Source organism: Zophobas morio, unplaced genomic scaffold (assembly GCF_036711695.1).
Source record: "Zophobas morio isolate AGI-343-1 ecotype UQ-CSIRO unplaced genomic scaffold, CSIRO_AGI_Zmor_V1 ptg000021l, whole genome shotgun sequence".
In the NCBI taxonomy this organism is placed as follows: Eukaryota; Metazoa; Arthropoda; class Insecta; order Coleoptera; family Tenebrionidae; genus Zophobas; species Zophobas morio.
In genome coordinates, this window is record NW_026972126.1 from 10196590 (window position 1) to 10212446 (window position 15857).

At 32.4% G+C, this 15857-nt stretch overlaps 2 protein-coding genes across 6 annotated transcripts in view; one reads left to right on the forward strand and one right to left on the reverse strand.

Annotated features, from left to right (window-relative positions):
- Positions 1-15857, reverse strand: part of LOC135132107 (neo-calmodulin-like) — a 309120-nt gene that overhangs the window by 92409 nt on the left and 200854 nt on the right. The gene's annotated exons all lie outside the window — the stretch shown is intronic.
- Positions 1-15857, forward strand: part of LOC135132225 (troponin C-like) — a 28385-nt gene that overhangs the window by 7915 nt on the left and 4613 nt on the right. Inside the window, exon 3 of the mRNA XM_064060240.1 lies at positions 1920-2063. Within this exon, the coding sequence (XP_063916310.1) occupies positions 1920-2063 (144 nt within the window). The remainder of the gene's footprint in view (positions 1-1919; positions 2064-15857) is intronic.

A 15857-nucleotide genomic window follows, 5' to 3' on the forward strand; every position in this document is an offset into this window, starting at 1 on the left:
AATTTTTATTAGCGTTTTCCCCTGTACAATAGATTCCTAAAATATATACAAAATTTGTATACAATTATATACAATCGGTTCGGTATAGTAAAAATTGATACAAATCCACAGATGACCGACTGACGGAAACGCGAGACCTATTTTTTTTGTACACCATAAGTCATAAAACGTTAAGAAAACATGAAAGTAGCCAATTTCTCGATGGACTCTGTCATAATATTTCCTTAGATTACGCTCGGGAGCTAAAAATGTGAGAAATTAGCCACTGTTGTCAGATACATTCTCGAAATTTTTAAAATTTTTTAATATTATAAATTAAAGAAAGCTATGGATAAAACATGATAATGAAAATCTGATTTGGACCTAAGGATTTTTGAAATTATTTTTTCTTTGCTCAATAAACTATCCTTAACAACATGTCATAGAGTTAGTGCGTCATTTTTGGATCACCTGTAAACAATGCGGAAGTATCTGCTGATTCTATGAAAATAAAGAAAAATTTAGTATCTCGCCCAGAAAATTGATTATCAGTAACCGATCATGTTTAAATAAGAATAAAACAATTAAAATGATTGTGAAAACCGAATATAATAACAAATAGCGAAATAGTTGTTGGCCAGTAAAATATCAAAAAGTATGTACTTATTTCATAATTTAAGCAAGAAACTCTCCAGAAAATGTCTTACAACTGTTATTTATTATTACCTTGTGGCATGGATTTTTTCCCTCGTGGTGTCAAACTTCAAAGAAGAGCCGTTAAATCATGGGTAAACCCATTACCAATAGGATTGTAAGGAACATTTTAGAAATCTTAAACTCTTCAACATACTGCCTCGTATAAATTTATACACATTCCGATAACTATTCTAAATTAAGATCATAATCTATTATAATCACGAAACTAGACCGGAAAAATTATTTCAAAACATTAAAATTAAGTAGGTCTATGGAAGGTAAGCCATAAGCACCTTTCAAATAACTGTTCTTAAGTAAAGTAAAACGAATTTACGTATTATATTAACGTTGTGTCCCAACAGTAATATTATTTTTTAATAATTCTTGTGTTTCTTAAGTAATTTTTTATTATTATTATCACTGATCGAAAAATGCGCTAAAAATCCTGCATATACAATCTGTCCTGTCGCCACTGAACAACTACTTAGGGTTCTCTGCTTAATCACCGTCAGAATGTAAACATGCCCTCTGCAGCGAAATTCAAAAGCGCGATACCCCAATCTCCCCTACGCACATTCGTTAGCCAATTCACAACAGCGTAATTTAAATGTATTCCGTAGGCAGCAAACATCCAGCACCCAATAAATACCCCACCCGTAAAAGCGCCCCATTTTAATCTCGCCACTGTATCACTGTAACGACTTTCTTTTGTTTTCCGGTTTTTCGTTGTTTTTAATCATCTAATACCTCCGTCCCCACACCACCGCCGCATTCGATGCCGTACAGCTGCAACCGAAACATCAAAGTAGGTCGCGTTTTTATCACCAGCCAATCAAAAAATAACGGCGCCTTTGCGATCAGCAATCAGTCCGAGCAGCGAGCACAAAAAGGGGAAGAAGAAGTGTCTAAAAACGAAGCAATTAAATTTTTAGCGAATTGACGGTCATCTTCGGGTTTTGTTGTGGGAAAAATGGGTCTTGGAGCGGCTGTTGGGGTGTTCCCAAAATATCCGAATATTTGGGACGTGCGAATAAATTAAATAATCCGATCAAGGAGACGAGGGGATTAAAAAATATGAAAATTTTCGTTATATTTTTCTGTCATCGGCTCGTCCCGAGGCTTGCTTGTTATTTTTATATGGGAGCATCTGGCGCCCGAATTCTTGGTGACTAAGAAATAACTCTTAGAATGCGATGTTTACCTTTGGATGCTATTCAACGCGATTGATTTGTTCTTTGTTGCAGTGCTGAAGAGGGCGTTTTCCATGTTCGATTCCGGCAAAAAGGGCAGCATTGAGAAAGAGAAGGTTCGCACTATTTTGACTACATTAGGGCAGACGTACGACGACAAACAGTTAGACACACTTTTGGATGGAGAGGATCCAGAAGGTAGGTGCAGACTACAAAGAAATCTCTTTTGGAAAACTAACGTATGCTGAGTAGTCGAATAACGTGGAATTCAATGGAAGCTTTTCCTTTTTATTCTCACCTATTACAAAGAATGTGTTGTTTATGGAACGGGTTATAAAATATCGCACCGATGTTTCGAAAATTGTAAACTTTTCTGTAGCTTCCGCATATTTCTTGATAATGTCCAAATACTTGCAAAGAATTTCGTCCTTTTGCTTCTTCAGTTGTTTTGACGTTTCAAAGCTGGTGCAGTACGAAAATAGTAGGTTTCCCGTTTCCGCATGTCGGTCGTTTGATTGCAATTTTGTTAGACAGATAACTTTCGAAATTATTTAACCGATTACTCTGTCCTATTTTAAATTTTAGGTGCACTTTAAAATTATCGGAGTATCATTATGACGAATATTAAAAAAAATCCAGTTTATCCCAGTTTTGCTAAGTAAACCGCGCTCCTCTGTGTATGTATATTTTAACGTCACACATACGAGCTATTGTAAAAACAAATAAAATTCATTGAATGAAATTTACTATTTATCTTGGAGCCCCCATATCGAATTCTTTTTAAAGTTAGATAACACATTAATATTGATTTAATGATTATAACACGTGGATTAAAATTTACATTTTTTATTATGGTTTTATTATTCTGTTGTTCCACCAGCACACTTGATCTATAAATACCATAATATCAACGTCGTTGTAATATATGGCGTGCTCCTAAGCGCCAGAATGTTCGCTGTGGACGTGAGACGCCATGACTTCGAGTTTTGGTATTTACAGCATTTTTTCCATCATTTCAGAAAAGTATGCATTTATTTCGAGCAGAGTTACCTTTATACTTGTCAAAATCTATTTAAATAAATCGTTAAAAAAATGGTTGTCTAAAGTTGTAGTGGTTGTACCTCAGAGGCAAGGAAAGACGTGTCTAAAGGTAATTTTTTAAATGAAAAAGTAAACCATTTTAATCATATTAAAAAATATATACCTGAGTTAAAAAATACATGGATAATACCAGTCACAGTGTAAGAAAAAAAAAGTGGCCAATAGGAGGATCGAAACCACGACCATCGCGTTATTAGCACGACGCTTCATCAACTGACCTCGCCGGCCAGTACTCCGGATTCCTCCAGTACTGTATAAAATGTTATTATACCATTTGGATTTTTTGCGAAAATTTGGATATATGTGTTATTTTATAAAATTTAAATAACATTTACCTTTGTTTTATAATTTTAAATTTTTTTCCAAAAATCTGGACGTTTCGGGTAAAAACTCAATTCGGAGTCGTAAACTACAGATGTAGGACTATGTTATTTTATACAATTTAAAACCCATTTACTATGATTTTGAAGTGACGTCATCTCATAAGTGATGGGGATGATTAGACAAATTTTAGTTAGCGTTTTACCATCTACATGACATTCCTAATATAAGTACAACATTTCACAACAATCGGTCCAGTACTTTCGGAGATTCTGTCTAATAAAAATCCGGGACCGCAGACAGACGGACAGACGGACAGACGGACAGACGGACAGACGGACAGACGGACAGACGGACAGACGGACGGACGGACAGACGGACTGACGGACAGACGGACAGACGGACAGACAGACGGAAATGGGAGACCTATTTCATCGTCTTCTAGGGGTCATGAAAGATCGAGAAAACGTAAAAGTAGAGAGTCGGCCGACGGACTCGATTACAATACTTCCTTTGCTTACGCTCGGGAAGTAATAAAATAAACATGTCTCATTTTAATATTTCAAGCAAATGTGCCGATCGGCGTGACGTCATTGTGGCAATCCACCGATTCGGGATATAGACACAAAACTCTGTAAATAAAATCTAGAAAGCGTTCGACCAGAAGTTCGACCTTTTTGCACAGATATTATTTTAGATAATTGTGTTTGGGTTGACACTATGGACAGTTTAAGATAACAGGGAGAACTTTTTCCTGTAGTAAGAGTATTTTTTATATTTAAAGTACTACTTTCCAAAAAAATAAAGGTAACAATGTTGGAAAGAAATTTTTTGTTATACTATACGGTGGTAAAATTCTAAAGCAATCGGTTAAGTAGTTTTGGAAATTTTTGTATGATTTCAAATTTGTGTATAAAATATAGATTACCCCGAAAATCGCTGTTGTTTTAAATTAGCTTTTCCGTAAATTTCGAATCAAATCTGTTACAAGTTTTTGGGACATAGTGTATATAATAGCTTCACCATGAGTGATTCATATTAAATATATTTTCTTAGAATTTTTGTTATCGAAATTTGTAATGAAATTGTAATCGGGTCCATCGGGCAACTTGTTAATTTCATGTTTTCTCGACGTTTCATGACCCCTAGAGTATAAAAAAAGTGGCCTTCCATTTCCGTCTATCTGTCGTCTATTTCTCCGGCTGACCATCTGTGTCGATTTTTACTAGACAGATAATCCCCGAAACTACTGGACCGATTGTTGTTCAATTTTGTATGTATATTAAGAATATCATGTAGATGGCAAAACGCTAAGCAAAATTTTCCTAACCATCTCTACCACCAATGTGCTGACATTCCTTCAAAATTTTTCATAGTAAGTGAGGTTTAAGTTTTGTGAAATAACATACTCCTATATCTGTTGTTTATGAATTCGTCTTCAAATTTTCACAGAAACATCCAAATTTTCGCAAAAAATCGAAATTGTACAGCAACAATAAATTTTGCTGTATGTTTGGGAACTAGAGAAAAATTAATTTTCTTCACTCTCACTTTGATTTTTTTCCCATAGAATCTTGTTATTAAGCGTAAACATTATTAATCGTTTCCCTATCATGGTCACTTCAGACATATAGACAAGCGTGTTTTCGTAATATAATGCGTTCGAATCATAGACAGCGGCGGAGTATGGGTGATTAAAATATCCTGCTTTAATGTATTCAGAAAAACAAGCTCTACAAGAATTCTAAAAAATATATAGTGTCATTAAAAAAAAGCTGGATGTCCACATTTTTAATTTTTCAAGGAATGGGATTTCTTGAACTGTAGTTAAGGGGCGAGGGAAAGTAATGGAATTTACTTACACATATTTTTCTGTTCGCTCTCCTTAGTTTCTCCGACAGTTTAAAAATTTATAGCCGATTTTGAACAAACCTATATGGCAGTAATATTTTAGCAGATGTCTTTGCCTCTTGTTAAGTTTGTAGTGGCCCAATTCCAAGCGAAATATTTATTGGAGTTCGAGATTGTCTATGTTACTTGTCAAATTACGGAAATAAAATTTGCATCAGCAAAACCTGTTCGGATATTTGGAGTTGAAAAATGTCAGTTTGGTATTTGATCTATTCCGTTTTGACGTAATAATTAAATCATCTTCAGTGTTGCGCGGAATGTTACAAATTGACTTTTCTTTTTTGAGGGAAAAAACGTAGGAATAAAAGCTCTAGGGGATTCCTTAGCTTCAGACTGTATGAGTAAGTTGGCATTTGTCGTGTTTGGCTGTTCGAAAACATGTTCTTATTATAGTGGGTGTGATTAATATCTGCTTACAAATCTGTAATACGGAGTGTGTGGATTTAGCTTTCCTGTTATTTCTGTAGACAGCAGGAACTTACATGACGCATAGCACACAGTATACAGAGTGAACCAAGAAAGTAAAAACTAGAAATATAATAATAGTGATTCTACCAAGCGAAAAAGGTGTTTTGTAACGAACATAAGTAAGTTTAACATTATTTTAGATCATTTTAGAATGGAAATGAAGCTCAAAAAGATGACATTTTCCAAATGAGCCATCACAAATCGATTTCTTACATGAAGTTAATAATCGTGAAATGGAAATTTGTTCTTGACTTTTTCGACAAGGACACGTCGTGCTCATTAATTCTGGAAAAAACAAATAAGTATTTTTAAAATCAGGCACATTTTTTCAAATTTCAACATCAATACTACAATATTTCGATGCCGCTATGTTGTTGTTTGATCAGTTTAAAGCGCTTTATGCCGTCATAATGATCACAATAATTATAAAAAATTGTTGTGCAAAATTTTGTGCCAAATTTTATGCATTGCTTGGTCTGAATTTTCTAATTAACATTCCTGAATTGCTCAACATGCAGTTGTGAGATGTGTGGGTTTATGCATAGAAAATTTAATTTAATAATTACATGGAAAATTAGCTCTCAAGAGGCTCTGATTACGTAGAGATAGGGAATGCTGGGACAATACGAAAACTTTAATGCTACCGCAAAATAAAAGTTTCCAAAGATACAACAACAGAGAGACTTTTTCTGGGATTAAAACGTAATCTGTTCGAAGATGATGGCTTTCACGTTTTACTCATTTTCGTGAGGATAATCATCAAGAAATGAAAATACGTAATTTAACAGAGCTAAATCTCGTCTGACTCAAAGGAGGAAATACGGAGAATGCATCGACAGGGACGACACAATGACAAATCAGTGGGAGGTAAAAATAGAAATCCAATGTTTAGAAATTCAATGTTAGGATGTTTATGAATTTTTATTGCTTCTGGAATTTTCCCGTAAGTAATTGTGAGAGGGTTCTTTTAGCAAAAGCTTTAAATTGATTAGGCTAAATTTGTAAATATAAACCGACTCGAGGTTTTTGTTTTTTACGGAACAATGTCTTGTGGTAAGTTTCCACACTGGTTTCCTTTTACATTTTGGGTTTTATTGAGATAATAAAGTGAATAAACTTGATAAACAAGTTCAGGAATGAAATTTGACAAAGACGATCGAACAGGTTGGCTACTTCGTACAAAGAAACCTGAATTGTTTATGGACGTGACGTCAGTGTTATAGTGTCATAGATGGTTGTTTAAGTAAAAATAAAAAAGTGAGATTCTATTTTTACAAAAATTCCTCGTCCACGTCACACATGCTGCAACTACATTTTTCATGAAACACCAAAACGTGAGTTAATTTTTTAGGAATGGGAGATGATGTGATACTTAAATTTTACACACTTTATTGATGCCAAGGCGGATTCATAAGCAACAAATACAGAAATATGTTATTTTATAAAATTTAAATAACATTTATCACGTAACATTTTGAGGTGACGCGATCAATTTGTTGGTTGTAATAAATGTCGTCAGAGACAACCGACGACAGATAGACAGATGGAAACGGGAGACCTATTTTGTCATTCTCCATTAAAATACTTTCTTATAGCTTACGCTCCGAAAGTAAAAACTAACAAAATTAATATTAAGATGAAGTAGAGCAACACCAGCTTAAAAGAGCAATAGAAGAAAGGAAACTTAGGATTCGAAAGCGGCAAAGAACTGAAATTTGAAGATACGTTCAAAGGTAGAGAAGAATATGAGAAATTGCATTATTGTTGGGGAAAAGAGAATTGCTCGAAAATGATTTCCTTTGAATGTGTTTCGATACCATATTTTTTTTGTGCTTGTCTACGATATCCAACATTTTTTTAATGACTTTTTATATATTTTTTAGAGATTCATGTAGAAGTTGTTTTTCTGAATTCATTAATATATCATACTTACCCGCCCATATTCCGCCACTGTCTATGATTAGAATGCATTATGTTACGAAAAGACACTGTTAACTTATTTATGTTTGGTTTGGAGTCCAGATTTCGTCCATCCATGATAGGAAACGGATTAACAATACTTCAAAAATATGAATAAAAGCCAATGCTATACCTCCATTTCTAGTGAGTTTTCCCATTTGAAAATGTTCCGATGAACATTAGTTCAGCAACGACACGTATGTCAATTCCGACACGTGCAGTGTAATACTAATAACGAAACACTTTCGTGTACTGTTCTTGAGATTTGATTAATAAAAAAATAGGGTGATCCATTTTTGATTTCATCAGTCAAAATAATATAGATCATAAAATTAGGATATCTTTATGAAAATTTGGATGTCAAGGAGAAAGATTCAAAGTAGATCCATTACGAGAATATTACTGAACAATATTTAAATCATTTTAGTATAGAATTTTTAATATGACGTCGTCAAATTTTTGCTATAAACATAGAATTTGACGACAATCGGGCTAGTAGTTTCGGAGAAAAACTTGTCACAGACTTGATTGAAAATTGACGAAAAAGCTAATTTAAAACAACTTGGAACGTTTTTTGGCGCAATCTATATTTTTTAGACAAATTTAAAATCGCACACAAAATTATAAAACTACTTAACCGATTGCATTGGAATTTTACTTCTGTACAGTAATAACATTTACAAATTATTTACTCCAAAAAGTTGTTCTCCAAAATTGTACTTTTATTTTTATTTTTAAGTAGTAATTTAAGTGTGAAAAATATTTTCAGATACCTATAGGAAAAAATTCTACCTGTATCTAAAATTGTGCATAGAAAATTTAAAGACAATCGGAAACGGGAGTCCTATTTTTTCGTACTCAAAGGGTCATACATATCAGAAAACGTGAAAATAATCAGTCGCTCGATAAGGATATTTTCTCCTTAGCGTATGCTCGGGAAGTAATAATAAAGGGAATTGGAAAGTAGAAAATATGAAAAATAATGAGCGAGGAACTGGAGAAATACGAATTAACAATAAAGAATTGAGGAACTAACATCACAAAAACATCAGAAAATAAGTCTCGTAAAACGTTTATTGCCAATCGGAAATCATTCACTAGTTCAAAACTGTAACTACAGAGTGTTATTGAAAGGTACGTACAAAAAAATGGACAGTTCTTCGCGAAGTCTAAGAAGTCTGAAAAATTTATTTTGTGTTATCAAAATTATAAGGGGAAAATTAACCCTTATCCAACCTTTTTAGACGCTACTGAAGGATAAGTAGGTAAAATTAATTTATTTCAGTAAACCCTAGCGACTGTAACAATAAAACTTTTGTCAAGACTAAATGTTGCTATAGAAACGAAAGATGATCTTTTTATCAGAGGCGTACAACGAATTTGGACATAAATTTTAATAATTTTTATCTCTAAAAGGAGAACACTTTTACCTGAACTTTTTTTAACTTTTAGCATCCATACTTCAAGACCAATTCCCAATTTTATTTTGTACGTACCTTTCAATAACACGCTGTATAGTTCCAAACGGTTTCTCGAAATCTTGACTTAATTAAAATCTAAAATTACAAGACACAACAAACTGACAGACAGACAGACAGAAGCAAGACTCACATTTTGGTGTTTTACAAGCAATGAAAAAACTGGCAAACAAGTTCAGGGGGATTTAATACCAAACAATGAAGTAAAACCGTCTCCTCTTTTTAGGCAATTTAATGACTTTATAGTTCGGGGTCTTAAGTAGTGAACTTTGTGCAAGTGAGTTTTAACGGGTTTATTTGGAGATTTTAAAAAATCTCTTACTATATTATTCACAAAAATATCAATAAACAAGTTTCGTAAAACGTTTATTGGCAATCGGAAGTCATTCACTAGTTCAAAACTGTAACTATAGTTCTAAACGGTAATTTATTGTAGTTTTTCCACTGCGAAATCTTGACATGATAAATATCCAAAATATCAAGGTAATCAAGTTTTTTATATCGGAGATATCTACCTCATTAATCCACTACCAGATATAACAAATAGACAGACAGACAGACGGAAACGGGAATCACATTTTCGTGTTTTATGAACAATTAAAGGTCTGCAAAATAATGTCAAACGGATTTAGCCAAACGACATCGACGTAAGTAAAACCGCTTAAGAAAAAAAAAAACAATAACGTTTTTAAAATTTTCACTAATATTATTTTATATTAGGAAACGCTCTGTAAATCTAATATTTCTTAATTTTGCATGAAGATCAGACAAATAATTGGTCGACAGCTGTTTCGACAGAACTTTCCTCGCACCTAAAGTACAGTGAAACATATCCAACAGTTTTGAGATAATAGGGACAAAATCAGTTTTATTTTAACAAGTACTAGGAGCGCCCACCCGCCCTCCTATTTTCTCAGAGGATATGTCATTTGCCGAAATTAGTCTTATCTTATAAAGTACTAGCCCCACCCTCTCTTTTCTTAGAGAATATGTCATTTGCCAAAATCAGTCTTATCTTACAAAGTACTAGCCTCGCCCACCCACCCTCTCTTTTCTTAGAGGATATGTGATTTGCCAAAATCAGTCTTATCTTAGCAAGTGTACTAGCCCCGCCCACCCACCCTCTCTTTTCTCAGAAGATATTTGATTTGCCACAATCAGTCTTATCTGAGCAAGTACTATCCCCGCCCAGCTTACTTGAAAATAATCACTGAACAAATGCCAAAATATAAAAAAATGGTCTGAAATTATTTAGGCAGAACTTCCCTCGCACTTGAAGTTAAAAATTCAAATAAGTAAATTCACGCGGGCAGAGCTAAATCTAAGAGGTTATTAACTCAGTCACCACAGCTTGTGATACAAATCCAGGTGGATTCATAAACCACAACTACAGGAGTATGCTATGTTCAATGTTTCTGTTCAATGAAAAGCAACGTAGACTGACAGATACATGGAAACGGGAGACCAATTTTTTCATGATATACAATCATATCATGAAATATAGAAAAAAGATAATAGATATATAGATGATAGACCTAATTACAATACTTCCTTAACTTAGACGAGGGAAGCAAAAAAGTAAGAAAAAGAAAATTTAGATGTGGAAACGAAAAGTTTTAACATAACAAAAATGTACAAATAAATAAGTAATAAAACTTAAAATGTATTAATATTTACACTCGTCAATTTACCAGAAATGATTTATTAAAGAAAGCAATTGACATAAAATACAAAAATTAAAGCACATTATGCATTATTAAGTAAAAGAGAAATCAATACTGACCCACTGTGACATATGATGTAATAACGTAATATACCTGTATTTTGCGTTCAATTAAAAATAAGGACTTTTAATAGGAATTTTTACGACAAAAGTAAGTGTAATTTTTGAGTTACTTTAATTATTAATATGAATATTTGGTATACAATTTGAGCTATAGGACACAAAAATATCAAACCAAAACTTGGTCTTGGTCTAATGAAAAATTTAATTTCAGAAATTTATTTTTTATGAAAACACATATAAGGTATAAAATTATAGATAACATCAGTCAATCAGTGCAAGAAAAAAAGCTGTATCAGGTAATAGAACTAACAAATTTCCCGTTACGAGCAGGACACTTAAACTGATTAGCCGTCGCGCATGGGTAAGCGGTCCTGCTATAGTTATTGGTATTAAATGTTGTCATTCAGTCAAGTGGAAAGACTCAAGGCGGATCCATAACCCACAAGTACAGGAATATGCTATTTTATAAAATTTAAATAGTATTTATTACGCAAAATTTCGTGATGACATCATAAAATTGTTATTGGAGACAAATTTTGGTTAGCGTCAAGAAAAAAACACAAAAAATTAAATCAGCTCAAACATCAGACTGCAGAATGAAAACATAAGTCCAGTATCTATACTGTAGAAAATAAAGGAATATAGTCTTCCTTTAAGCCTTATTCCAGTGTCACTAAGAAAAAAAATGTCAAGTTGATTTAATTCCAAATATTGGTGTTCGTAGATTAAGACTGTCAGTACTCCATCTTATCCAATTTTCAGTATGTTTTCGCGTTTCACTGTGTAATTTCGCATAATTTACGGTGATTCAAAACATCGCCGTTTCTGCTTCCCCGAGCAAATCCGCAGCTGCCAGCTTTCGATTTACTTTCTAATAATATAGCACCTGCTCAGGGTCCACGTTACAAATCATTAAAAAGAAAATATCGGTTTTGCTACTTTTAGACCTCACCTCGTACGCCGTTCAGCCATATTGAAGTTAATAAATTTCCGGTGGAATTTGGCCGCTTGACCAGAATTAATTGCGATTATACATCCACGAAACCTTCCGCCGAAAATGTTACACACGAAACGCCTATTTCGAAGCAGCGCCAAAACGGCAAGATAAAACAAAAACTTGGCTCGTTTGTCATTTTATGATTGATGGCCAAATCAACGCCTGTCACATTCAACGTACTTCTTCCCATTTTTCTTTTTTTTGCGCCTTGTAAGCGAGAACCGATAAGAATACAGCTTCAATCGCACATTAAATATTTGATGATGGATGTCTTGGTTCCAGTGTTTACACGCTGAAACAATCAGAATACATCTTGGAGTTGTGGTCACGTGAACGGGATTTATGCAACCGTGAGCGATGACGGACGAACATCAAACATGAAAATTTGACTGGTTAAATCAGGTTTTCTTGGGGAACTTCCAACTGAATAAAATATTCTTCGAAAGTGGAAGGAATCAAGGATTGTTTGTGTGGGGTTGTTTTTTTCCCTGTTTTCTAACACATCGCGGAATTTTATATTAAAATACGTAGATTATCACTACTATTGTGGATATATGTATCTCATACAAATTGCAGGAAAATCATAGTGCTATAAGGTTGTTCTTATTATTTTATTTCAGTAATTTCTTAATTTAGGTATCTTTGTCAGAAATCCTACATATTTTGTAATTTTGTGATGTGGTCCTGTGGGGGAAGTAAAAGAAGTAAAAAGAAAGGTTAGACACATTATGATATTATTTATACAAATATCATTTTAAGAAAATTTCTGATTTTCCTTGTTACGTAATAATTTTTTTTCCCTAAAACTAGAGAAGGGATGATATTCGAGTCATTTTATTCAATGTCTCAATTCATATTTTTTGTTTTTTTTTGTAACTCTTAAATAATAAAATAAGACTTTTTCACTTCCGTTTGTCTGTTGGATATAATTTCAAACAAGAAACTTCCTGTATACCGATAAATACTCAACAAATATTTTAAAAATAGCTTAAGATTTTTATGAAGATAGACCAAATGCAAATTTGTTCATCTCTAAAAATTAGTTAAATAATCTCGTTCTTATGACATTCGTTCAAATTTCTCAGCTAATGTCATTTAAAATTAAATTACCAAGTTACTTTCCGTGTTGAAATTTTGGCAATATTGAAATTCATGTAGACATTACAACAATGCAGTTTATTAATTCAACCATTTCAGAAAATTAATGACGTCGTAAAAATCAATATATCTTTATAAGAATTCTACAATCCAATGCAATAAAGCTTGTGCTATCAATAATTTTTGACAGTTTTAGAACTGTATACACGAGATCTCTTACAAAAAATTCTCATCTATTTTTTCAGAAATTTTGTGGATGCTGGAAGATGTGATTAACATTAACTTCTACAGGGTTTCTATAAATGACTATAGGGTCGAAGTAGGTCATGAAAATGTGCCGCCTCTCAGTTTTAGACTTTACTAAATGCCCAAAGACGCACGAGAAATACCACAAGCGTCCGTATAATTGATTGCCTAAATGCTTCATAACTTATTAAAAAATAAAATTAATTCATTACAATAAAAAGAAACAAATTTATTGTGGTAAACATCACCGTAAATGTTGAAAATGTTCACCATTTTGTTCAAGTCACATGTTCACTCTCTTTTTAATTTCAAAAATGTTCTGTAATTCTTTCGTCAATACCCATTGTTCAATCTCATGTTGCAACAGTTCCTAACTGCTGACGAAATCTTGTCAAAGATGTTTGCGAATTCTGCTCAAGTCATTTCAAATCATCAACAACTTCCTCAGATACTGAAGGTCTTCCACGAGATTTCTCTTTGTTGATACTGCCAGTTGGAACAAATCTGTTTCTAGTGTGAGCCTCTAACGACTGCTTTATTGTTTTGAACTTGGATCAACAAAAATTGCTGTAATTCAAACGTGAAAAACGTTAAAACAATAAAAACGATGACTTTAAATGAGAGGTTGGTTACAAATGACATTAATGACAAGTGAGGAGTATCATAATAAGGCATAATTTCAGCGAAGCGGGATTTTTGAAATCCATGGGTAACTACGCCCTTAGAATCATTTATAAAAACCCTGTATAATTCAAAAGGGTGAATGTATGTTGAAAAATATGTCGTTATAAAAGTATAACCTTTTGCTAGAGGAGCTAGGGAAGTTTAAACTTCTTTTTTCTTAACTACTGTAAATTATGTTTCTTTAATTTGTTTGTTCGTTATGCTTTAATTTCCACAAAAAAATAAATTACTTAAATTAATTAACTTAAATTATACAGGATGAGTCAGTAAGCGCGCAATCTTCCATGTCATTAATTATTAGAGATAAAAAAAATCAAAAACCTAATTTGTATTGTCCTTTAAAGTCTATACTCTGAATTTATTTTTTAACTATACAGTGTTCTGTTTCTAGTGCATAACATACAACTTAGTTTTTTGTTAAATAAAATAGCCTATATATTTTTGCATATTCTCATTAGCGTCTTCCTAGGCTACATAGTAATATTCCAATTTTCTTGAAATTTTTTGATAATGGAAGGATTTACAAAAAATAATAAAACGCAATAGTGTTATTTTAAAAATCGGTGCGACAATATTTTGCGGAGACTTTATTGTGGTATTAATTCAATTAAATTTTAATATATAGACCGTTTATATAATAATCTAAAATTTTCCAATTTTCAAATATGGATATTTCAGGTTTTCAAAATAGTACAACCCTGTTGTTTTATTACTGTGTCTTACTTTATCTTTTGTTCTCATTCTTCTAGTATGTCGATACGTAAAAAAATAAAAAAATTGTAGTAACTTTCAATATTGAAAATACTTAACAAGAAAGAACGCGAACAAAAAATAGAATAAGACGTAGTAATAAAATACAGGGTATTCTACTTAAAAAAACTGATACGTATTTGTAAATTGTATTACTTAATTTTTTATAAACTCTATATATGAAAATACCACAACAAAATGTTGTAACAGAGATTTTAAAAATAACCCTACTGCGATTTTTTCATTGCTAAAAAAATTCATGAAAACTGGATTAACGTGGCGACGTTACATTGGAATTTCAAAAATAAACTGTGGTTGAAAACTTAAGAAGAGGTAAATTAAAATATGTTAAATATATAGTCGTTTTATTAAAAAAAAAATAAGTTGTATCTTTTGCCTTAAAAACACAACACTTTGTATAACTAAAAATAATCTTAGATATAGTCTTCAAAGAACCGTACAACTTTGGTGTTTGACTTTTTTCTATTTCTAATAATAATAATTAACGATATATTGAGAAACGCGGTTAGTGACTAACCCTGTATATATTTTTTTAGAATATAGCCATTTAAATACAGGTATTCCAGTTGCCGAACACTAAAAGTCTATCCTTTTATGATAACTCATTAGAACAAGGTTTATGACGAAAAAAAAATCGTTAACGAGTCATTTTTTTTATAAAACCAAATGATTCAAAAGTGAAAAATTTCTTTAGATATTTCTTATGAACCTTTTATCTCTTTTAACATTAGAAAGATTGGTTTTGACGGTGACAGTGACCAAACATTATTTGGTAATTGTCTTTTTTGACAAAAAAATATTTTAAATATATCTGACAAATAATTTATTTTTTAGTTTGTTATGTGCGGAAACGGAATTGATTCCATTAATGAAAAATAAGGTCTAAGGTTATTTACAACTTTCGTCGCCCTTTAAATGCAATCGAATAAATTCCGTTTTTTCGAAAAATTACAAAATCTGATAATGTAAAATTTTATTCACTTTATGATAATCCCCATAAGTAAAAAAATATAGATAATACAAGTCAAAGTGTACACATAAAATATTTGGTAAGGATGGAAGACATCGGATACATGAAATAATTGCACATTTTTTTTTATAAAGTAACGGTGATAAAATGAAAGCGAATTCATAAACTGCGAGTTCAACAAAGTGACCTTCTTCGAGAAATT